At 37.9% G+C, this 24,291-nt stretch overlaps 1 protein-coding gene across 4 annotated transcripts in view; it reads right to left on the reverse strand.

Moving 5' to 3' along the window:
* pus7 (pseudouridine synthase 7) overlaps positions 1-24,291 on the reverse strand; it is a 60,077-nt gene that overhangs the window by 25,859 nt on the left and 9,927 nt on the right. For all 4 annotated transcript variants that reach the window (XR_015761099.1, XR_015761098.1, XM_087999499.1 and 1 more), the window contains exons 2-6: positions 20,014-20,498; positions 17,916-18,000; positions 16,698-16,799; positions 15,108-15,252; positions 252-363 (exon numbers count right to left, since the gene is read on the reverse strand). Coding sequence is in view for 2 of the 4 variants with exons in the window: in XM_087999499.1 (XP_087855625.1) it covers positions 252-363; positions 15,108-15,252; positions 16,698-16,799; positions 17,916-18,000; positions 20,014-20,378 (809 nt within the window). In the remaining 2 variants the exon portion in view is untranslated. The remainder of the gene's footprint in view (positions 1-251; positions 364-15,107; positions 15,253-16,697; positions 16,800-17,915; positions 18,001-20,013; positions 20,499-24,291) is intronic.

Raw genomic sequence — 24,291 nt, forward strand, 5'->3', positions numbered from 1 at the left:
AGTCCACAGCTTAAATCTTTTCCCCATCCATCATATTTCACATTCCTCCCTCACATTCCTATTGTACATATTCTGTGTGACCTCAAAATAATGCAACTTGATGCAACTCCCCAATATAAAATAATGATCCACCAATGTGTATCAATGTGCGTGTATTTAATTGATCTTTATTTAGATAAACTGTAAACTAGAACAGTCATATCTTTCTGTAATACATAGTAACATTTGCTGTAAAAGAGATGTAAACATACCTTAGAAATTTAGACAATACATTAATTGCATCCATTGTGTCCTTGTTTTCTTTATAGAGCACAAAGTGGCAGTAGGTCCCCCTGTTTTTGGGCCACGAATGCTTTCTGGGATCTTTGAAAATAAAACAATTCAGTAAGCAAAAAAGATGTTACAACAAATCTTCTTCCCTTCAGCCAAAACTTCCTCCATGAATAGAGTGCATGTCAATTTAAAAACAATAATTAGTGCATAAAGAAGAAAAACAGAACCTGATTAATTTCTCAAATTCAATTTGCGATCTATAACTAAAAATATCCACGATAAGCAGCCACTGGATTTAAAGAGAATTTATTATACTATGATCTGTTCTAGTTTCCTATGAAAATGATAAATCCATAGCGCTGCACATCTGTCAGGGAATTAAAGTACAGCAATGGAAAGAGTGCATTCAGTTCATTGAGCTTGAGCCAGCTTTTTGATACATCAAATTAACAGACAAGCACCCCTGCTTTTATTACCCTTTAAATGTTTTCCTCCTATTCTTCTCCTTCTACTCAGTCTTATAGTTAGTAAGAAGGACTGAAGTAAAATTTGTCTGTATCTTTCATGAGAGCTATCATTAAAATTCTTAAATTTATATATCACTTCAAAAAGATTTCCAAATGAATAGAAAATAAATTGTAAAAAGTACTTACTGCAGTATTAAATCTTAAATAACTAATGTGTGCGAATAAATGGAAAGTTATAATATGTCATGGCATATAAGATTTCAATTTTGTTTAACAAGAATTGTTCACACTGTTTGTTCATACTCACTAGCATATTTTTACCAGAACAAACCACTTAATGATGAAACGTCCTACAGTTCATCAGAACTTTGTCTGAATCACTGTTCTTGAACATTTTGCTACATAAAGATGCTATATAAATTAAAGACGTATGATGCCAGTTTCTTTGTCATGCTATCCCCTCTTAAGTCAGTTGACTATATCTTGGAGTCAGAACATAATTGATTCAAATCCCACTCCACAATGTCAGCTGACACTCCAGTGAATGTTGTATTGTCAGAAGTATCATTCTTTGCAAGAGGTGTTAAAGCGACGCTTCAGCTCCACATTTCAGTGCTGCAAGTGTTTTTCCTTCGGGCATAAAATTCCTTCCTCATTCACTAACACAAACAAAGGAATGTCCTTCATCTCATTGCTTGAGGGAATTTGTTATCACCAAAAGAGCTTCTGTGTAATTTAAATTAACACAATAAATTGCTATAACATTCTTGTTTTCTAAAAAAAATCAGTTTTAATACGCGTAGTTTTAAGTACAAACTATATTTGAACATGGGACTCCATACAATTTTCTAAAGCTTTTATATGCAACAAAAAAATTGGAGGTTAAAATTTACTAACCTATCGTCATTAAAAACCTGACCATTTATACTCAGTTTAAGCCAATGTTCTTTTTCCATTTAAAGATAAAAGGCGATTTAAACTATCAATTTAATCTTTTTATTGGAATTCATTTGAGATAAAGAGGGTTAGATTTTCAACTCACAATTCAGAAGAAAACCGTTAAGAAAATTACTAAGTACAATGTGGTTGAAGATACTGGTCACTCATATTGAAGCATAGAACTGGCTTTGCGTTCCTTAATAATAGATTGTAATTTAACTCAACAACGCAGCAAACATTTAGCAAGTTCAGTTCAGCAGTTTTCAAATTAGTGTCATATTACCTTCCTTATGACAAACAGGAGCCATACCTTAGCAACCAAACATTACATTTAAGTCAGGCCAACAAACCTTAGGACAGACGTTTCTAAGTAACATTAGATCAAACCATAATACAGAGGAACTTTGATTATCCAGCATTCAATTAACCGAATTTCGGATTATCCAAACAAGATTGCAAGGTCCTGCTGCTTGGCTAACTATGTCATCCGGCATTCGATTAACTGAACAAAATACTCCCCGCCCATGTCCTTCAGATAATCAAGGTTTCTCTGTAATGGGCAATACACTGAGGTTTCTGTAATGCAATCAATTACAAATTCAGTCAACAGCCATCTTTTAACAAGTTTATCTGTAAAGTTTTGATTATTTATATGGTAATTTCTAGAACATTTTTAAAAATTGGTCAACCATATAACGTAGTGCTCTTAATTTACAGCTTCAGAGAATAATCTTCACTTTGGCAAGCTGTATATAATGGTTGACATTTCTTTTCAGTGGAATGAAATATATCTTACCTGCTGCTTTGACCTCTGTCCAACCATTGAAAAGCATAAGAAGTATAAACAGAGCATTATTTAATTTGTAGAACGATATGCCAGTGTGGGTGTATTGCAAGTGGCCATGCAGGAGCTGCAGCTATGAATGGGTAAAATATGCGAAGTACGGAGGTCATCAAGCAGTCTAAATAATACTGTTCTGACCCTCACCCAAATTAGCTGTAAGTTTGTAATATCATTCAGTTCGCGATCTCCCACACATGCACATCAGACTACTACTGATTTGCAGTTTAATTCACTTTCAAAAGATTTTCAAATCAAAAATGCAAAAGTATGTAATGAATGGACGACAATTATTGTTTGAGTATACATGATCAAAGATATTGACGTAACTTGCCCTCTGTCGATTCACCATTTTCTCAGCTATATGCAATCACTTTGCACAATTGAAAGATTCATGGAAAATATTGTTGGTAGGTCTTAGGAAAAATTCTCATTCTGTATTAAATAGTTTTTTTCTCCAAATGAAACAAAAATAAAAAAAAGTTTAATTCTCTTCCTCAAAATAATAAATCTCCAGTCTTGATTGAAGCCCAATACAATTATCTTGCTTGCTTAAAAATGAGCAACTGATTCAGATGATTCATGTTTTCTTCCCTTTTAAAAATGAAAAGAAAATCATTTCTCCAAAGAACATGCTCCTTTTGTGATTCAAATGCAAGCACAGTTTATCTTTAAATCATGTCTAATAGATTTAGACTTGGACAATACATATTCGTTACAGTAAGCCATCACTGGCTTTTTAAAAAAGCAGTCCGGTTTGTCCTATTCCCTTGCTCTTTCCCGATATCCCTTCACTGCCTTTCTGTTTCTTGTAATTTTTTGATTCCCTTTTAAAGGCTACCAAATAATCTGTTTTAACAACATCATTTGGCAGTGCAAATCCTAACCACATTTTACATAAGAAGTTCCCATTATGCCTGACTCTTTTGCCAATTAGTTCAAATCTGTATCTTCTGCTTATTGATCCTTCAAATCATTAAAAACAGTCTCTCGCTCTCTCTTCTTCCTTCTCTGCTTTTAAGTAGGTATTACATTCTATCCATACATCAGTTTGAGGGATTATTTAATGGAAACTATTTTAAGTAGGTGAACACAGCAATAACTCCACTTTGTTAATCTCTTTATCACATGCTTCTCTTGCTGGCAATATTTAATTTGAATTTTGAGCATATATTCTGGACAGACACTTCAGTGTAAGGAAGAGTCATAATCTCAATGCCAATTTTCAAATTCCAAAGTTAACTAATTTAGTCCAATGTTCACATCCAAAAGCAATCCTATTAGTTAGTTCTTCCTCAGAACAGCTAATAACTGACAAAGCAAGGAGGCTGTCCGTCCCTGCCTCAATTCTATTTTCTATTCACCAAAGGCTACCATAAGAAGTCACAGAGCTATTCACACATTTGTTTTTGTTTCCCACTTGGTTAATTTTGCTATGAGATTCCATAGGTATTTGACTATTCAAATATACTTCAAATCCATTGCTGGGAGATCACCTAACCATGATAGGACATAAGACTATGCTCAATTCTGATATTATTCAGTGTAGAGATGAGCAGTTACAGGCTGTGGAGGTCATTGTCTACAAATTAACAGTAGAAATCCTTCAAGTTTATTCCATTCTGAATCAGGGATCCTGTAGCTATTCAATGATCTTGATTGTAAATATTAAAGCAAATTAAATTCGAAGGGTTCCTACTGTTGCTTGGTATATCAGTAACTTTTGCCACAAAGGAGGATGAGGACGGATTAGCCAACTATAGTCTGAAAGCTTGCCAAGACACTCTCACTAAGAATGGCTATATGGTCAACTGCTCACATGTTCAGAAACATCTCCTGCAAATTACAAAGCTGTCAGAACAAAAGGAAAATAAAGAAACCTTGTAAGGGCATAGGCCTTTTTCTTTATGTTAATATTATTTTATATTAGTTAATACTATATACACAGTGTTCTGTGGTGAAAATTTGTGACAAAGAAAACTAGTTAGGACTATGATTTGGAGATGCCAGTGTTGGACTGGGGTGTACAAAGTTAAAAATCACACAACACCAGTCCACCTGTTGGACTTTTGCCTGGTGTTGTCTGATTTTTAACCTAGTTAGGACTAGTTACTGACTGCTACTGTAAATATAATACAAATTTGGATTGTGTTATTAACAGCAAATTCTAAATAATGTTTATCACAAGTTTATGAAACATCTTGATACGGCATATTTGCTGACACTAAATGCTTCAATACAGTAAAAAAATACATTCATAAAGTAAACAGAAATAAATCATTCATAACACTGTAATTGCAAGCACCAATGAAAAGTGAGTTGTATCACAAAACATCCTGAAAAGTTTTGCAGTCACATTGGAGTTTGAAAATCGGTCTGTTGTCTCATTATCATACATTTCAACTTGAGTTAGTTTAATTATGGACAATATTTTCATGAAGTACCAATTAATAAATGTCAACCAATCAGGCTTTAGGGCCTATCAGTAGGAGAAGGTGCTACAAAACAACTGCACCCAAACAACTACCTTTAAATAGGAGCTCCAAAGCAATAGAGTAACAGATTTTCTTCAGCTCTTTAAGACAATATAGTAACAGTACTAAATGCAGCACATTTCTCCTTGAACTCTTTCCCTTAAAATACCTTTATAATATCAATACTTTCCAAAGTTTTAAAAGTATTGCTGGTCCTCAGATTTTTCTCCACTTTAAAGATCAAGGTCTTTAACATTTTTTTAGGGCTGTAGTTTTAAACATAGCTGTTTCAATCAGCATGTGGCTGTTAATCAACTCAGCTTTGTTCTTGAATATCTGTCAAGCAATCCATGATTGTGTTAGATTTCCTCGAAAACAAGTTACTGTCATATTGTCTCCCATGAACGTAATCCGTCGTTATCTTAATTTTGAATCATTTCTATTTTGTCGCAGCTGATAAGTCGTTGTTTAACATTTTCCAATAATTTAGGAGTTTTGCAGGGCTTTGTTCTCTCTCTTCTAATTCCTTTGCATTTCTAATATCTTCCACTGCTCATCAATTGGCCCTATTCCTTTCCTCAAGATTATTCTATATCCAGTGGTCATCTTCAGATTACATGCTTTCAGTGCTCAAGCTCCAGTTCAGCACATGAACTACATCTTCTTTACATTGTGTGCTCCCATGAGGCAATGAAATCTTGCATTAATCTTAGTGGAGATCAACTGCCTTAAAAAAATATTCTTTGGAAGAATGACACAACCAAACTTCATATTTTAAGGCTTTACTGTCACAAATAAACTAAAAGTACCATTGACTAATTGCTATTTTAGTCAACAATTTATATTTTAAACTACAAAACAAAACTTTGCCCTTTTACATTTACCACAACAAAAAATCCCACTCCTAATCAAAAATACTTAATTCACTTTTCATACAGCTTCATCAAAAACTACATAAATGTACATGTCTACCTTTTTGATTGGACTGTGCTAATGATGTGCTATTATTCTTCACATGTTTTTGCTTCATCCATAGAAAGTCTTGGAAATATGATTCTGGTCTGACATCTTTTGTAAATTTTGTTTTGCTACAAGTAAACAATTGACTGTCAAAGTAGAATCTGTGATATTAGTTGACATTAATCTTGTTTGACCATGCATCCTCCCCTTTCCTAGCTGGAACTATTAGCTTCCCACATATTTAAAACTCCCTATGTCACCCTTTCACATCACGATTTCAACTTTGGAGCCAGTTCTGAAAAGATTTGAACAATTTTATGAAAGCTTACTACCATAAACGTGAAATAACTGTAGCTTGTGATGATCAGAAGAACTTTTCAAAAGGAGATGAAGTCATGAGTTACTACAATCTATGCCAAATTTGGGATTTCGATTTGAATTAAAACTGTTCAATGAAAATAAAGACAACACTGCAAAACATTAGGATTATGAACCTAAACTGTGTGCACATATTAAATGGAAAATCTGACCTCACAAATTAGCCTTGTAGCTTATCATCATGCAATCAAACCATGAACTGAATATTATCATATTCTGGCTAAGTGCCAAATTTGTTGAGTTTCTTGGAGAGTTTCTCTCCTTGAGATCTGGTGAGGTTTCTCACCATAGCATGCCCAATTCACCTCAATAAATCCTACACCACTGCTATCGTGGCACACTCAACTGATGCTAACCTGATTCTATTTCCCATTTACCATTCCTGAAAGAACTCACCGCTGATGGGATATCATTGAATATACCTTTACCGTGCCACAGGCCCACTGTTGGGCACACAGCTCAGCACAATCAAGTCTGGAGCTGCCTTGCATGGTGAATGATATTTGCCAGAGAAAGGGTCACTAGCACTTTGGTTGTAGACAGGGGCCTGGAGGTCTGAGTGAGCAGATGCAGAGCAGGGCCATCCTCCACTCCCAGGATCAGCATTGGACATCATGACACCAGAACCTACCAACCTGGGCTGAGGTTGCTCTGCTGGTCAAAACAGCCTCAGTCATATGGAAGAATGCCTAACAATACAGGAAAAAGATCAATTACCTTCTCCACTCTGTCAAGGTAACACTCATCATCATCTCTCTGCTGCTTCACACTCACTCACTCTCTGTCAGTGTACACATCTCCCACCAACATCCATGCTCTATAACTGTCACTACTACATGCAACATCTTCCCACCCTTGCTCTCATCCATCCCTACACCACCAATCCTGCATGTCCTTTGTGCTGCCTACTCACTCACTCCAACAACTCACCAATTTTCCCTCCAATTTGGTCCTCATTCAATCCCTCCATTTCTTTCTTTCCAGGTGAAAAGAAATCAAAGTAGGACATAAAGTGGCGAAATGGGTGGTGTGCTCACCAATATTCCGCTTCTCATCCCTCCAGGAAAGTGACCATAACTGCCCCAAGTGGCTGCCCCAAAGGTGACACAGTGGCACAGTAGTTAGTCCTGCTGCTTCACAGCACCAAGAACACGTGTTCAATTCCAACCTTGGATGACTGTCTGTGTGGGGTTTGCACAGTCTCCCTGGCTCTGTGTGGGTTTCCTCTGGGTGATTCAGTTTCCTTCCACAGTCTGAAGATATGCAGGTTAAGTGGATTGGCCATGCTAAATATTGCTCCATGGTGTCGAGAGATGTGTAGGTTAGGTGGGTTAGCCATGGTAAAACCCCTCATGGAGTTATAGGGAGTAGGTATAAAAGTGGGATGCATTTTGGAGGGCCACTGCAGACTCAGAGGCCTCTTTCTGCACTGTCAGGATTCTATTATTCTATGACTGACCATGTCCAAGCCTCTGAACTGAATCTGCAGAATGTGCTTGATTTATTGTACGGGGGTTGGGGGGGGGGCGGCAGCACAGTGGTTCAGTGGTTAGCACTGCTGCCTCACAGCACCAGGGTCCCAGGTTCTATTCCAGCCTTGGGTGACTGTCTGTGTGGAGTTTACACATTCTCCCCATGTCTGCGTGGGTTTCCTCCAGGTGCTCCAGTTTCCTCCCACAGTTCAAAAATGTGCAGGGCAGGTGAACTGGCCATGATAAATTGCCAATAGTGTTAGGTGCATCATTCAGAGGGGAAATGGGTCTGGGTGGATTGCTCTTCGGAGGGTGTGTGTGGACTGGTTGGGCCGAAGGGCCTGTTTCCACACTAGAGAATCTAATCAGGACCTACTGTGAGGACAGCTGAAATTCACAAAAAGCATCCTGCCTTTCCACACGTGCAAAAGTCATGTAAGCCTGGAAGCTCTGGCTGAGGGGACACCAAAGGGAGGGCAAGGGATGCTACAAGCATAGGCTTGAGGTTAGTGAGCACTGAGAATGTGAGCAAAGAATCTAGACATTCAATCCAGTCCGATCAGTGAACTTGTAGCAGTATTTCAATGCTAGTTGTGTTATACCTAAAGTGCAGCTTTCAAGTGCAAGAGCATCCTGCAAATGGATTGGGAAAGTATCATGAGGATTCTGAAAAGTTGTCAGGTGTCAGATGCCAGCACTCATCGAAGCAAGGTACATGCAGCTGGTGACACAGAGTGTGTCCTGAAATGCGATTGCTTGGTGTCTGAGATAGTGGTCCAGAGGACCATACATGAGCTGAAATTGCCAGACTTTCACATCCAGGGTTGCTGATAGTTAGTTTCCACTTTGTATTTAGTAGGACTGGAAGCTACACATTAATGATGCAAGACTTGCAGTTGTGAAGTCTCTACAAGCAATAATCCCCTAAATAGGGGATTAATAGATGCCCCTTAATAGACATTTTCCCGTGAATAACAAGAATCTTGTCTCACCACTGGAATTCTTGTTCAAAAATGCAATGAATTTCTGCTGAAGTTGAGAAAGATCTCACCCGACTTCTCACACAACTCTCCCATCCTTAGCCGACATCATTCAGACCCCTATAAAATTCTGCCCCATATATTTTTCTTTAAAAAGTTTTCTTCACATTTCCCTTTAAATGTTCTTTGTGACAAAAATAAAATGTGGAGCAAATACCAATTTTGGTAATCTACAAAAGATCACAAAGAATCAAAAGGTCAATGGAACTTAAAATAACACAATTTTCTTAGCATTAGAGACGTGTGATTTCCCCTTGAAATAAAATTTCTCCTTCCCATTTACTGTAAAAGCATTACTGTGGGCATGAATTGGCAACTCAATATTCCATGCTCTGACTTTGTAATATTTCAACTCCCAAGCCAATTTTGTGCAACAGCTTTTAAAATTTTTAATTTGAAGGTAGTTTAACATAATCCATAAATGTATCCTCTTCAACCACTCTCAATTAATAACCTTCAGTTAAACAAAAATAAATACTGCTATAATAATGATGGAGCAGAGCAAATTTATAGCACAGAAAGAGTTGAGTCAGTGGGCTGAAACAGAAATTTTTCAACATGATCCCACATTCCAACTTTAGTGCTCTGTTCTGCAGGTTACAACACTTGAAGTCCTTACTTAAGTATGTTAAGTGTTTTTCCCGATAGCACTCTTTTCAGTAAACTCAGGGCTCTCACTAATTTTCTAATTTTTCTTCAAATTACTTTAAAAACAATGGCCTCTACGCAAAGGAAATCATGAAATAAAAAAATGATCTTGATTCCTCAAAATTTACTTCAATTATGTTTCCCTTCAGCCTTTTCTGATCTAAAGAAAACAATCATAACCTATCCAATCTTGCCTAATACCTAATATTATTCACCTGCAAACATCATTGCAAATCTCCTTCAAGCCTGTGCCATACATTCACTGATGGATAAACATTCTTGAATTTGAAGAGAATTGTACAAAGCATACTAAATGTAGTCTACCTATCGTTTACTATATATTCTAGTGCAAACTTATACCTAAGCTCTGGCTAATAAAGAAAGGCATTCCATACAGGTCGTTCTGGTACAATGTGAATTGGCTATAATGTGATTGACAAATTGTGGACGCTGTTTGGATAATGCAAACTTTCTACTGAACAGGCATAGCAATTTTCTATAGCAATCTTCTAAACCATGATTTTCCATAGCGGTTTTCTATAGCGCAAGATTGGAGAGGAACGCAACTGTCGCATTATAGCAGAACAATCTGTATTCCTTCTTAAACACTTTGTCTACCTATCCTGTCACCTTCACAAATTTGCATTCCAAGATCGTTCTGTTCCTTTACACTTATGGTATCCTACCACTTATTGCATATTCCTTTGCCTTGTTTGTCTTCCCAATGAATTATTCACACTTCTCCAGATTGGAGGGTATTCACCACATACTTGCCCACTGATCAATACATTTATGTTTTTCTGTTGTTCTGCAGCTTCTTTCCTCACTGTCAAACATGTACTTTTTTTTAAATAAACATTTTAAATAGAACTTTTACTTATTTTTCAAACTGAGCTCTAAGTCCTGGTGCAGTTATCAAGTGACCTTCACCACCAAATTCCCGTGGCTCAACTGCATTGCAGATATGCTTTCAAACTTATTACCAAGTTCAGAGAACAGTGAGAGTTATTAATTATGCAAATTATTCTAATTTACGCTTTTGACTTAGCATTTGATGTATGTTGCTGGCTAAGTTATTGACCAAACCAAGAGTCACACTTAATTGATAAAATCAAAACAATCACACTTCCTACAATAGATAATGAAAATATCTTCATCTTATTAAAGTCATATTTGATCATATTTGCTGTTCTAACAAAAATAGCTCAAAACAGAAATCATAAAACATCACCAAAATAACACAAAAACGATTCAGCACGTGGCAGTCGACATGGCACTAACTCGCCTAATCCCACTTTACAGCATTCTGCAGAGCAAAGTACTTTTTAAATGTGTTAAGGATTGCTTCCCCTATCCCTCTTTCAGCTTGATTTCCAGATCTTTACTGCCCTTTAATTCCTTTTAAAACTCCTGACTTTTACCTGACATCTTACCTCCAATTATGGCTCTGTCAACCAAGGATATCAGGGTCTTCCTATCCATTCTATCTGGAGCCCTATAATTTTGTACACCTCAATTAGATGTTACTCTCCACCTCCTCTATTCAAAACAAAATCCCGAGCTTATACAATCTTGCTTCATTACTAAAATTATTTAACACAGGCAATGTTCTCCAAGACCTCTTCTGTAACCTCTCTAGTGTTACATCTTTTCCACAGTAGTGACTGAAACTGCACTGCGACATAGAGTCATAGAGATGTACAACATGGAAACAGACACTTCGGTCCAACTCGTCCATGCTAACCATATATCTTAACCTAATCTAGTCCCATTTGCCAGCACTTCGCCCATATCCCTCTAAACCCATCCTACTCATATACCCATCCAGATGTCTTTTAAATCCTATCAGCTCCACCACTTCCTCTGGCAGCTCATTCCATACAGGCATCACCCTCTCTGTGAAATGTTGCTCCTTAGGTCCCTTTTATATCTTTCCGCTCTCATCCTAAATCTATGCCCGCTCGTTCTGGACACCGACTCCAGGGAAAAGACCTTGTTTATTTATTCTGTACATACCCCTCATAAGTTTATAAACCTCTATAAGGTCACCCCTCAGCCTCTGACGCTCCAGGGAAAACAGCCCGAGCTTATTGTCAGTATAAGTCCTGCTCTGATTTGCTTTTCTAAAATACAGCACCGTGCATTTATCTAAATTAAACTTCAATTGCCATTCCTCAGCCCATTGGCCCATCTGATCGAGATCGTGTTGTAATCTGAGGTACCTTCTTCGCTGTCCACTACACCTCCAATTTTGGTGTCATTTGCAAACTTACTTACTTCACATCCAAATCATTTATATAAATGTCGAAAAGCAGTTGAACCACTACCGATCCTTGTGGCACATCGTTGGTCATAGGCCTCCAGTCTGAAGAGCAACCCTCCACCACCACCCTCTGTCTTCTACCTTCAAGCCAATTCTATATCCAAATGACTAGTTCTCCCTGCATTTCAGGCAGCGTCCGAGGAACAGGAAAAATCGATGTTTCGGGCAAAAGCCCTTCATCATTGATTAGATTAAATTAGATTACTTATAGTGTGGAAACAGACCCTTCGGCCCAACAAGTCCACACCGACCCGCCGAAACGTAACCCACCCATACCCCTACATTTACCCCTTACCTAACACTACGGGCAATTTAGCACGGCCAATTCACCTGTCCTGCACATCTTTTGGACTGTAGGAGGAAACCCACGCAGACACGGGGAGAACGTGCAAACTCCACACAGTCAGTCGCCTGAGGCAGGAATTGAACCCGGGTCTCTGGCGCTGTGCCACCGTGCCGCCCATTGTTTTTACCTCCCTGTATTCCATCAGATATAACTTTGCTAATTAGTCTCCCATGGGGAACCTTGTCGAACGCCTTACTGAATTCCATATATATCACATCTACCCCTCTGTCCTCATCAATCCTCTTTGTTACTTCCTCAAAAACTCCATCAAGTTCGTTAGACATGATTTCCCACACACAAAGCCATATTGGCTATCCCTAATCAGTCCTTGCCTTTCCAAATACATGTAAATCCTGTCCCTCAGGATTCCCTCCAACAATTTGCCCACCACCGACGTCAGGCTCACCGGCCTATAGTTGCCTGGCTTTTCCTTACTACCTTTCTTAAATAGTGGCACCACATTAGCCAACCTCCAGTCTTCCGGCACCTCACCTGCGACTACTGATGATACAAATATCTCAGCAAAGGGCCCAGCAATCACCTTCCTAGCTTCCCAGAGTTGTTCGGTACATTTGATCAGGTCCTGGGGATTTATCCACTTTTATGTATTTCTAGACATCCAGCACCTCTTCGTCTGTAATATGGACATTTTTCAAGATGTCACCATCTATTTCCCCACATTCTATATATCATGTGCTTCTCCACAGTAAACACTGATGCAAAATACTTGTTTAATATCTCCCCCAGCTCCACACATCGGCTGCCTTGCTGATCTTTGAGGGGCCCTATTCTCTCCCTAGTTACTCTTTTGTACTTATGTGTTTATAAAATCCCTTTGGATTCTCCTTAACCCTATTTGCAAAAGCTATCTCATGTTCCTTTTCTGCCCTCCTGGTTTCCCTCTTCAGGATATTCCTACTGCCTTTTTACTCTAAGGATTCACTCAATCTCTGCTGTCTTTACCTGACATATGCTTTCTTCTTTTTTTTAACCAAACCCTCAATTTCTTTAGTCATCCAGCTTTCCCTACTCCTACAAATTTTCCTTTCACCCTGACAGGAATATACTGTCTCTGGACTCTCGTTATCTCATTTATGAAGGCTTCTCATTTTCAAGCCATCCCTTAACCTGCGAGCATCTTCCCCCAATCAGCTTTTGAAAATTCTTGCCTAATACTGTCAAAATTAGCTTTTCTACAATTTAGAACTTCAACTTTTAGATCCGGATCCAGTGTTTTACACATTTTTAATCAACCTGTTCAGATGTGTGATGATACATGTAGAGTTGTTGAGCCATAACAGGCTACAACACAGAAAAAGCCCTTTGGCTTATCAAATCTGCACGAGTGAAAAACAAACAATCAACTAAGTACTCTAATCCCATTTTCTGCACTTGTCCATAGCCTGAAAACCTTGGCAGCATTACTGCATGTCTGAATACTTTTTAAATGTTGAGAGTTTCTGCTTCTAAGACCATGGTAGGTACTGAGTTCCACATTCCCACAAATTTCTGAGTGAAAACATTTTCTTACTCACATCTCCTCTAAAATCCTGCTCCTTACCTTAAATCTATGGCTCCCTGGTCAGTGACTTCTCAACCAAGGAAAGAAGTTACTTCCTGTCCACTCTATCTATGCCCCTCATAATTTTATACATCTCAATCATGTAGAATTGAATTCCTACATTGCCCTTAATGGATTTTTATGTAAATCAATATGGAGAACATAGCTGATTTACTGGCGGTAGTTAATAGATGGAAAAGACACCAAGTGGCTTGGTTCAAGTCCCACCTGCTCCAGAGATGTGCAATAACTTCTCTGAAAAGGCTGATTAGAAAAACAAAGTTCTGTAAAAACAAATTGAAAAGATACCAAAGGTGATTTGGTGATGGGAAAAAAAACCTTTCACCTGTGTGAAACAGCATTTCTGGATATTAAAAATGCTGACTTCCTTGGAAGGGTTCTCGTGCAGTGGCAGTGTCTCTACCAGTGGACCAAGAGACCGGGATTCAAGTCTCACCTTTATAATTGAGTCCTGAAATTTCCCTTCATTAACAAATTTACTGCTTCTCTATTCTTACTGCCAAAATAGACAAATTCACATTTATCCAAATTATATTCCAACTGCTAAACAGGACACGTACCAGAGTGCATATATATCACTCTTCTTGAAAGATTATCAGAAGAGATGTGTACAACCACACCTAGTGAAAAATGTACCCATTTTGTCATAAACTTACCAATAGACCAGCATAATTCAGTATCAGCATGGCCTTAGTGAACATAATTTGAATTAGCACTTAAATATTAAATGGCCATTAAATACTATGCCTTCAGGAGTACAAGGATCTGCAACACCAAAGGTGTTGTACAATTTGTTGTATACCTTCCATTTTATTTTGCTGTTAATTCAAAATCTAGAACCATGCTCATAATTACTGTTCAGCCACCAGCACAAATTGCATACCTCAGGTTCAGATCTAGCAGTGCGAAATACCATAAATTTGTGAGAGATGTTGGTTTAAAAAAATGCGTGAGCAAGGAAAAAAAATACATGCAGGGTGCATGCAAAAGCTGTCATGAAAAACATACAGAATTTTGGACTATCAGTAATACGATGCATTCTGAAAATAGCATAAAGAAAATTATCTTCTAAAATGTCACAAAATAACTTTTGATAGAGAACAAACAAGAATATTCAGTTTGAAAATTTCAAAATAAAAAAAGAGAAATATTCAAAACAGATTAACTCATCAAAAAAAGGCAGTATTTCAAGTTAGCACATGAACACTTTCTTATGAAGACAAGTTTAATTTTTAAAGTTCAGAGTTTTTTTGAACTTGCCAGCACACCAACATTGAGTTTCAGTTGTTTCATTAAAAAACATAACTTTAGGAAATTTGCCAAAGCGTCAAATCCATGGAGATCATCCACTGGATAAAACTTACTTGCCAATGCAGTCTTCCCAGCAACATGGTAGGCTACAATAAATTTTTTTCCATCTCTTTCTTCAGTTTTAGTCTCTAGCCCAGGAAAGAAACTTTTCACAGCCTGATGAATAATTGTTCTTTTTTCTTTAGTATCTTCAACAACCTGTTTAAAAAGAAAATCTTTGAGGTACTGAGGATGAAAAGAGTGAGAAACAGAGGGGAAAATAAGTCATCAACAGGATTAAGTTGGTAAAAGGATTAAAATGAAGCAAAAAAGACAAATATATAACCTCAGTTAGTAGTAATATTGTCTAACTCTAACTTTGTAAGCATTTTTACAAAGAAGTTGTCAAGTTAACAAGCAAGCTCCTCCAGCCACTAGCAGTAGAAATAATTAAAACCTCCTTTTATAGGCTGCAAGTGACACCTTGGAGAAAATTCTTTTTGAAAGAATAGCAGTTTTATTTTCACCAAATAAAAACAGAATAAAAATTGAGTTTTTGCAGTATTATTTTCCTGTAACTTATTTGTTAACTGTTGCAGAATGAATAGCAAAAAAAGCAACACTGTGCCTAAAAAGTGTTCAATTGTTTAGTGGTATAAACTTGAATATCTTACAATTCCACAACAGCAAATTGCATTTATATAGTGCCTTTATTGCAAAAGAACACCTCAAAAGTGCTTCAAAGAAGTGTTATTAAGAAAAAGGAAATTTGATATACAGCCATAAAAGGAGCTATGAGAACAGTTGGCCAATAGTTTGATTAAAGATGTCAATTTCAAGAAGTCTTTTCTAAAGGAAGAAAGAGAGATTGTGGTGGGGTTATTTAGAGGGGGAATTCCACAGCATATGATCTAAACAAATGAAAGTATAATCATCAATGTTGAGCATTAAAATCTGGGATGCTCTTAGAAGACTGTGGCACTGGAGAAGATGAGAGACAGGGAGAGAAATAAAACCATGGAAGAACTTGAGAACAAGGATGAGATATAATAATTGTGTCTTCGTTAAGCAACCCGTTAGACTAGATGAACCAACACAGGTTATAGAATTCAAAAGTAATAAAGTTGGACTAAACAAATAATACACACATAATCAGGCTAGTGGTCACCATAATATAAAAAGAAGATTGATTTCTAAATTGATTACGAAAACTGAGAAATTACAGCTATCAAGAAAGACTGAACCTGCAGGCTCTTCTTTTTCTTTAGAAATAAGACGACGTGGGTGACCGAGTAGAGGTCTTTAAAATTTTGAATAGATTAGGCAGGGTCAAATTAGAGAGACTGTCTCCACTTGTGGAAGAATCAAAGACTGGAGACTAATATCTATCTAATATAATATATATTACATATGTGAGTTCTTAATAACTAGGGAAATAAGCAGAAATTTCTATACTTAGAGAGTGTAACTCAATACCACAGGAAGTGGTTTCGGTAAATTTGATTATATGCTTTCGAAAAAAAATCTAAGTATGATGTGCTAAAAGGCTGAGGTGGGAATGATGGAAAGGGAAATGGTTCATATGGAGGATATAAACACCAGCACAGAAAGCTGAACAAAATGGCTTGTACATTCTATATAATTCAGAGGAAACATCTTTATACCTCTATTACAACAGAGTCTTCCTTATTCTTAAAGTGTTGAAGATCTTCTAAATGCTGCTTGTCTTCATCAGACAAAATGGAAAAAATGTCCTCCGAAGGTTCCTAGAAGGTCGTTAAAGATATCATAAAGTTTAGTCATATGGAGATATTTACCCAAGGGTCACAGGAAGGTGGGGGAGGTGGTGGGCAGAACAAGAGGAGAAAAAATCAAAATAAAGAAACAAATTTTTTTTCCCCTCTGGCCATCTACTACATAAAGACTCTCCTCACAGCATGCATCTTCTGTTGCTAACAGCACAGGCTGCGGCCCTTCCAATAGGAATTTTAGACTTTCTACAATTTGTAAAAAATGCATGGTGTCTATCATTGCAATCTTCCTCTTGTGGGAAATGTGCTGCCTTTGTTTGCCACCTCTTATGAGTGTCATAAGCAATCACTGCATGGACAACTGTGCCTTCATGTGCAAGAGGCAGTACACACTGGTGCCCAAAAATATCCAAGGTAGACATTTGGAAATGAATTTTAAAGTGGGGTGAAATCAGTGAGTGAAAACTACGTTTGCCTCATGTTAAAACCAATTTTCTTCACCAACTTATGGTCTCTCCTGGACAAGTTCTGACCAAGAACTGCACATGCCATAATTGCTGAGTTACTGAACATCTAAGTCATACAAACATAAATAAATTGAATGCTCAGTATGTTGAAAAAAAATGATTTCAATATTAAACAAACAACTTTATAAAAATAAGAGATTTGGCATCAAAGGGACCAACTTCATCTGTAGATAATGTACTGACATAGTGTGCTTGCTGTGCACTTCTTTGTAAAATACATGGCTAAACATGCTACAGCTCCCCTTTATAAGTGGATCGTTTCTGTATCATTTCCTCTCAGCAGCCTAATGTGCCTTCAAGTCCACTGTCCATCTGATAAACATACAATTATAAATTCCACTTAAATTCTTCCAATTTAAATACTGCAGCTTTCAAACCAAAATTTAGAGAACTTTCCTGAAGAGAAGACTTGTTGTTGTCCCCCATACAGTTCGATGCATAGTTATCACTGCAAATTAGTTGATTTATTGTGGAAGGTCAGTGGGTTGTTGCTATTCAGTTAATATGCAATGTTCAGTTCTCTTTCATGCAATTTCATTAATTTATCTGAAATGTTATTTTGCCATCCAAAATCCTCAGCACAAAACACAGAATTATTTCTTACCTCATCATTAGGTGGTACAGACAAATCATCCAGAACAACTATTTTGCCATCCTTGTTTATTTCATGAACAACAAAATCTGAATACCTATTTAAGAAAAAGTAGAAGCGATTCAGAAAAGTTCCAATTTTTAAAAAAGTGAACAAGGATACAATATAATTAATGAAATTAGACAAGGAATGTCAACACCTATGACATATAATTCAATAACATGTTAAGTTAGAATTCAAAATAATATGTGAATTCAATGAAAATACTTTTAATCGGTCAGACTGGCAGTAGGTTTGGATCTTAACGTTGGAGTGAAAATTCACAAAGGATATTTTACTGTACAGATTAATGCCTCAATTGGAATAAATGAATTAATGATAGTACCTAGTTTGAGCTCAATTTATTTCATGGAATAGTCTACTTCAAATCAACAGTAAGTTTCAGTTAGACTTGCTGAGAATACACTTTAGACAGCACTTAAAGAAATTCATCAACTGAAAAATAGATTAACTGTACTCAAAGTTTGTGCGAAGATTTGTAGCTCGGGTGCTCGTTGTTGTGGTTCTGTTCGCCGAGCTGCAAGTTTTTGTTGCAAACGTTTCGTCCCCTGGCTAGGTGACATCCTCAGTGCTTGGGAGCCTCCTGCGAAGCGCTTCTTTGATGTTTCCTCCGGTGTTTATAGTGGTCTGTCCCTGCCGCTTCCGGTTGTCAGTTTCAGCTGTCCGCTGTAGTGGTTGGTATATTGGGTCCAGGTCGATGTGTTTGTTGATGGAGTTTGTGGATGAATGCCATTCCTCTAGGAATTCCCTGGCTGTTCTCTGTCTGGCTTGCCCTATGATAGTAGTGTTGTCCCAGTCGAATTCATGTTGCTTGTTGTCTGCGTGCGTGGCTACTAAGGATAGCTGGTCGTGTCGTTTCGTGGCTAGTTGGTGTTCATGTATGCGGATTGTTAGCTGTCTTCCTGTTTGTTCTATATAGTGTTTAGTGCAGTCCTTGCATGGTATTTTGTACACTACATTAGTTTTGCTCATGTTGGGTATCGGGTCCTTCGTTCTCCAGAACGAAGGACCCGATACCCAACATGAGCAAAACTAATGTAGTGTACAAAATACCATGCAAGGACTGCACTAAACACTATATAGAACAAACAGGAAGACAGCTAACAATCCGCATACATGAACATCAACTAGCCACGAAACGACACGACCAGCTATCCTTAGTAGCCACGCACGCAGACAACAAGCAACATGAATTCGACTGGGACAACACTACTATCATAGGGCAAGCCAGACAGAGAACAGCCAGGGAATTCCTAGAGGAATGGCATTCATCCACAAACTCCATTAACAAACACATCGACCTGGACCCAATATACCAACCACTACAGCGGACAGCTGAAACTGACAACCGGAAGCGGCAGGGACAGACCACTATAAACACCGGAGGAAACATCAAAGAAGCGCTTCGCAGGAGGCTCCCAAGCACTGATGATGTCGCCTAGCCAGGGGACGAAACATTTGCAACAAAAACTTCCAGATCGGTGAACAGAACCACAACAATTAACTATACTGAAATGCTATGGGTTTTAAACTTGAGAACAACAGGTGCCTAACAGGTTTAGTTATTCATCAACAGATCTGGTATATCTGCATCACCTTGCCTTCATCAAACTCACCCAACCATTCTAGCATCATTCTAGATGCAAATATAACCTCAGGCTCCTTTTCTCTAGGCTCAATAAAGTACACAAATGTTATAATGAACTCTTCAGTTACCATTGATTTCTACTCAACACAAAAGTCAAAGTAATATTTTTATTTTGCAGAGTAATATTTTTAGCTGCAATGCTGCAGTATTTAATGGGAAAATGAAGGTTATTTTTAAGAAAATGTTATCATAACTTAATTAAGGCTATTTCAACTTAGAACTGTGGTGATCAAACTATTTCAATGCATCTAATTTGACTTTTTTATCAGCTTGTCAGGAAACAGCAGCAAATATGTTCAAGTGACATTAAAACTAATTTAAAGAAAGCGCTGATTTCACACAGAAGAATATGAATTTAACTGCCATTTCATTTAAATCCACTTCAACGAAACACAGCTTTACCTTTCTTTTAGAATTCCTGAGAAACCTTGGTGTGTGCTGACAAATTTTGTGATTCCAACATCTTGCTCAACTAAGCCATATTTCATCATATCAGCAAAACTGTCTCCATCACCTTCTTCATCTTCCTCAAACACAGCATTGTCTATTTCTTCCACACCTTCTTTCTCAGCATTCTCATCTGGTATAGAAGGGACTGCTTGCAAACCACCTTCAAGTATTTCAGCATGCTTATTAATACTAGACTGGTCTGAAGATATACCAGGTTCTGAAAGCTTGATCCTTTTGTACTGTTCAGTTTTGGTTTGTTCTTCATCACTGAGCAGAGGATGCTTCTTCGCTAAATTATTTGCTTCCTCCACTTCCATTTTGTTCAAGGCTATGTAGACAGAACAATATTTTTCAAAATGATTCCATATATTTGTTGATTGATGGACCTTCAGGGGCACATAGTAGAATATCTTTATAAAAACTAGTGTTCCAAAATCCTGAAGAAAAAATAAAATTACAATCAAAAATCCAACATGTTTAGTAATTACAAGGAGATGGAACAAATTTCAGGCTAAAAATTTTGAAGTGGAGGTGCCAGTGTCGGACTGGGGTGGACAAAGTTAAAGATCACACAACACCAGGTTATTGACCAACAGATTTATTTGAAAGTACAAGCTCGCGGAGCGCTGCTCCTTTGTCATGTAGCTAGTGGGGTAGGATCATAGGACACAGACTTTATAGCAAAAGGTCATAGTGTCATACAATTGGTGCGATATATTGAACAGACCTAGATTGCTGTTTAGTCTTTCATCTTTTAAATTGGGTTGCAGGTTTTGATTCATTAATATGTAAATCCCAGAACTTCTTTCAAGTCACATTCCTGAGATAACTTGAGGTTTTATAAAGAAAGGTGACATCTCCAGCCAGACAATGCATTAAAGGTGTGAGGCTAGAGTCTGTGTGTATTCCAAACTTGAGTCAATGTATTTGCAAATACAATTTTGCAAATGCAAATTCACCCCATAGATTTGTATGTGTGCATACATGCACGTGAGGGAAAGGGCATGTGTATGAGGGAGAGGGAGAGAGTTTGAATGTGTGCGTGTGACTGTGTGCGCGCGCATGAGTGGGATGGAGTATATGCCTGTGAGTCAGACACCACCCACCATGTATGCGGCAGGTACTCATGTGACTTGGCCAACATTGTCTATCTCTTACGCTGAAGGGAAAGGTGCCCTGAGGCATGGTACACTGGCGAGACAAAGCAATATGCTACGACAACGGATGAATGGACACCGCGCTACAATCATCAGATAGGGATGTTCCCTCCCAGTCAGGAACACTTCAGCAGTCAGGGACATTCGGCCTCAGATCTTCAGGTTACCATCCTCAAGGCGGACTTTGGGATACGCAACAATCGAGAGTGGCTGAGCAGAGGCTGATGGCCAAGTTTGGTACCCATGAGGATGGTCTCAACCGGGACCCTGGTTTCATGTTGCACTACAGATGACCCCCAATACTCTATACACTCTCTCTCTCACACACACACACAACGTAGACCGTCTCATACTCAGTCTCTCTCAGACATGTGTACGTGTACACACATGTACACACACACACAGACTCCATTACACTCATGCACACACTCATTCAGATGCACGCTCCCTCACAAATTTCTCCCTCACATGCACGCACACACATGTAAGTCTATGGGGTGAATGTGCATTTGCAGAACTGTATTTGCAGATACATTCTGTTTTGTTCAGAAAACACACAATCTGTAGGCAGTCAATCCATGTGACATTTTATAAATTCCTACTTTGCAAATAGAACCAGTCTGACTCAAGACTGGGATACAGACAGACTCTAACCTCACATCTTTAATGCATTGTCTGAGCTGAGATGTCACCTGTGTGATAAAACCTTAAGTTATCTCAGGAATGTGACTTGAAAGAAGTTCTGGGATTTACATATTAATGAATCGAAACCTGCATCCCAATTTAAAAGATGAAAGACTTAACAAAAGTTTTTAAATTAGATTTAAGCTTCCTCTAAAAAGCATCTTAAATAATAATGGAAGTTAGAATAATAGTGTCAACAACAATAGAATATTGAAGGATATTAGGACTTCTTAAGCATTCATGTTGAAATAATCCCAACTTCAAATGCTCATAGTTCAAGGACAGTGAAACATTTCAGTGTGCAAAGATAAAGGTTTAAACCACACTTTTGAGTTTTTAAACTTCACCTGTACTTTACATCAGATTTCATAAAGTGTTTTTAAATGCGTCTACATCTTCTCAAAACACTTTTTTTGTAAGGAGCAAATAGCATTACTTCTTTCTACCTGCCCTCACTTCCAGCTCATGGACAAACACATCTTAATGGAACAACCCAAGAAGAATATTGGTACTGAGAAGTGTACGTGGTTCTATTTCCTTCTTTGAAGCATACCAAGAAAAGTGAAATCAAGTGACACCCAGACATTTGCACATGTGGACATTAGGAAAAGCAACTTGGTTTTAAGTTGCTTGCTTCCTTCTTGTGAGACAGAATCTATTCACAATCTCAAAAAAATGCAATTGAGCAAAAACAAAGGCAATCCAGTACTAAGATTACTGTTTTTAAGATTCTAGAAGGAAGCAAATAATGTAGGTTGTAACCAACCATTTCACTTTATTCAAAACAGTAGAGATTGAGGTGGTGGTGAGAAAATGGTGAAATTTGGCTAGCTAGCACTGAGGTCTGGAGCTTTAATGTCATGCTAAAACTACACAAAGCGCACTTTGAATATTGTGTACAGTTCTGGTCGCCCCATTACAAGAAGGATGTGGAAGCACTGGAAAAGGTGCAGAGGAAATTTACCAAGATGTTGCCTGGTAAGGAGAGAAGGTCTTATGAGGAAAGACTGAGAGACTTGGGTCTGTTTGCATTGGAAAGAAGAAGGCTAAGAGGGGATTTGATAGAGACATACAAGATGATCAGAGGATTAAATAGGGTAGACAGTGAAAGTTTTTTTCTTAGGATGATAACGTCAGCTTGTACGAGGGGGCATAGCTACAAATTGAGGGATGATAGCTTTAAGACAGATGTCAGAGGCATGTTCTTTACTCAGAGTGGTAAGGCTGTGGAATGCCCTGCCTGCCAATGTAGTTAACTCAGCCACATTAGGGAGATTTAAACAGTCCTTGGATAAACATATGGATGATGATGGGATAGTGTGGGGGTATGGGTTTAGATTACTTCACAAGTCAGCGGAACATTGAGGGCCAAAGGGCCTGTTCTGCGCTGTATTATTCTATGTTCCATGTTCTATGTAGGCAAAACAAAACACCTGAAATGCCTTGACCCAGTAATCCTTACAGCAACTGTCCCAGCGTGGAACTTTGTTGCCTTGACGATCCTCATAAAGGCTTCCCACTTCTTATCCAGTACAATCATCGTAAACAGGTATTTCTAAACGAACACTTCATAAAATGACAAATTGGACTGTGAAATCTGATTCAGGTTGCAAACCCTCTAAAATATATGTAATCCAAATGTTCTTTTTCCAATTTAAACCTACACTTTCTATCTTCATTGTGACCTTCAGTCCATATATCCATGCATTAATCCCAAAAAGTAAATTCAATCCAATTAAAGTAATTTCACATTATTAGGAACCTGTGAACCAATATGTCTGAATATTTATTAAATGTAATCCATAACCATTAAAATCATACCCCCATACCCAATTCCAGCTCATTTATATGTAAACAAGAAAAGCACAACTCCCTATGGACCCTAGTGGACAGCACAGACTCTTTCTTTCCACTGAGAAAAAAACACCCATCTGTCTCCTATTCTTTAAAGAATTACATATCCAAGTTTCCATTTTTAAAAATGTATCCATAGGACGTGCACGTTGTTGACTGGTTTTGCATTACCAAACCCTAGTTGCCCTTGAGGTGACGATGGAGAGTTGCCTTCTTGAACTATTGAAAACCATTTAGGTGTTATTAGAGAGAGAGTTCAGGATTCTGACTCAGTGACACTGACGAATGGTGATATATTTCCAAGTCAGGATGTTGCTTTTGTTCTTCTAGATGCAGTGGCCATGTGCATGGAAGGTACAGACGAAGAAGCTGTTTTCTCTGCAAATGCACACAGTCTGCTACTGAGCATCAGTGGTGGAGGGACTGAATGTTAATCGATGTGGTGGCAATTAAGTCTTTATCCTGGATGGTATCAAGCTTCTCAAGTGCTTTTGGAGCTGCATTCGTCCAGTCAAGTGGTGAGTGTCCCAAAACA

This window comes from Chiloscyllium plagiosum, unplaced genomic scaffold (assembly GCF_037043375.1).
Source record: "Chiloscyllium plagiosum isolate Xiang-an unplaced genomic scaffold, Cpla_swu_hap1 HiC_scaffold_23, whole genome shotgun sequence".
Lineage (NCBI taxonomy): Eukaryota > Metazoa > Chordata > Chondrichthyes > Orectolobiformes > Hemiscylliidae > Chiloscyllium > Chiloscyllium plagiosum.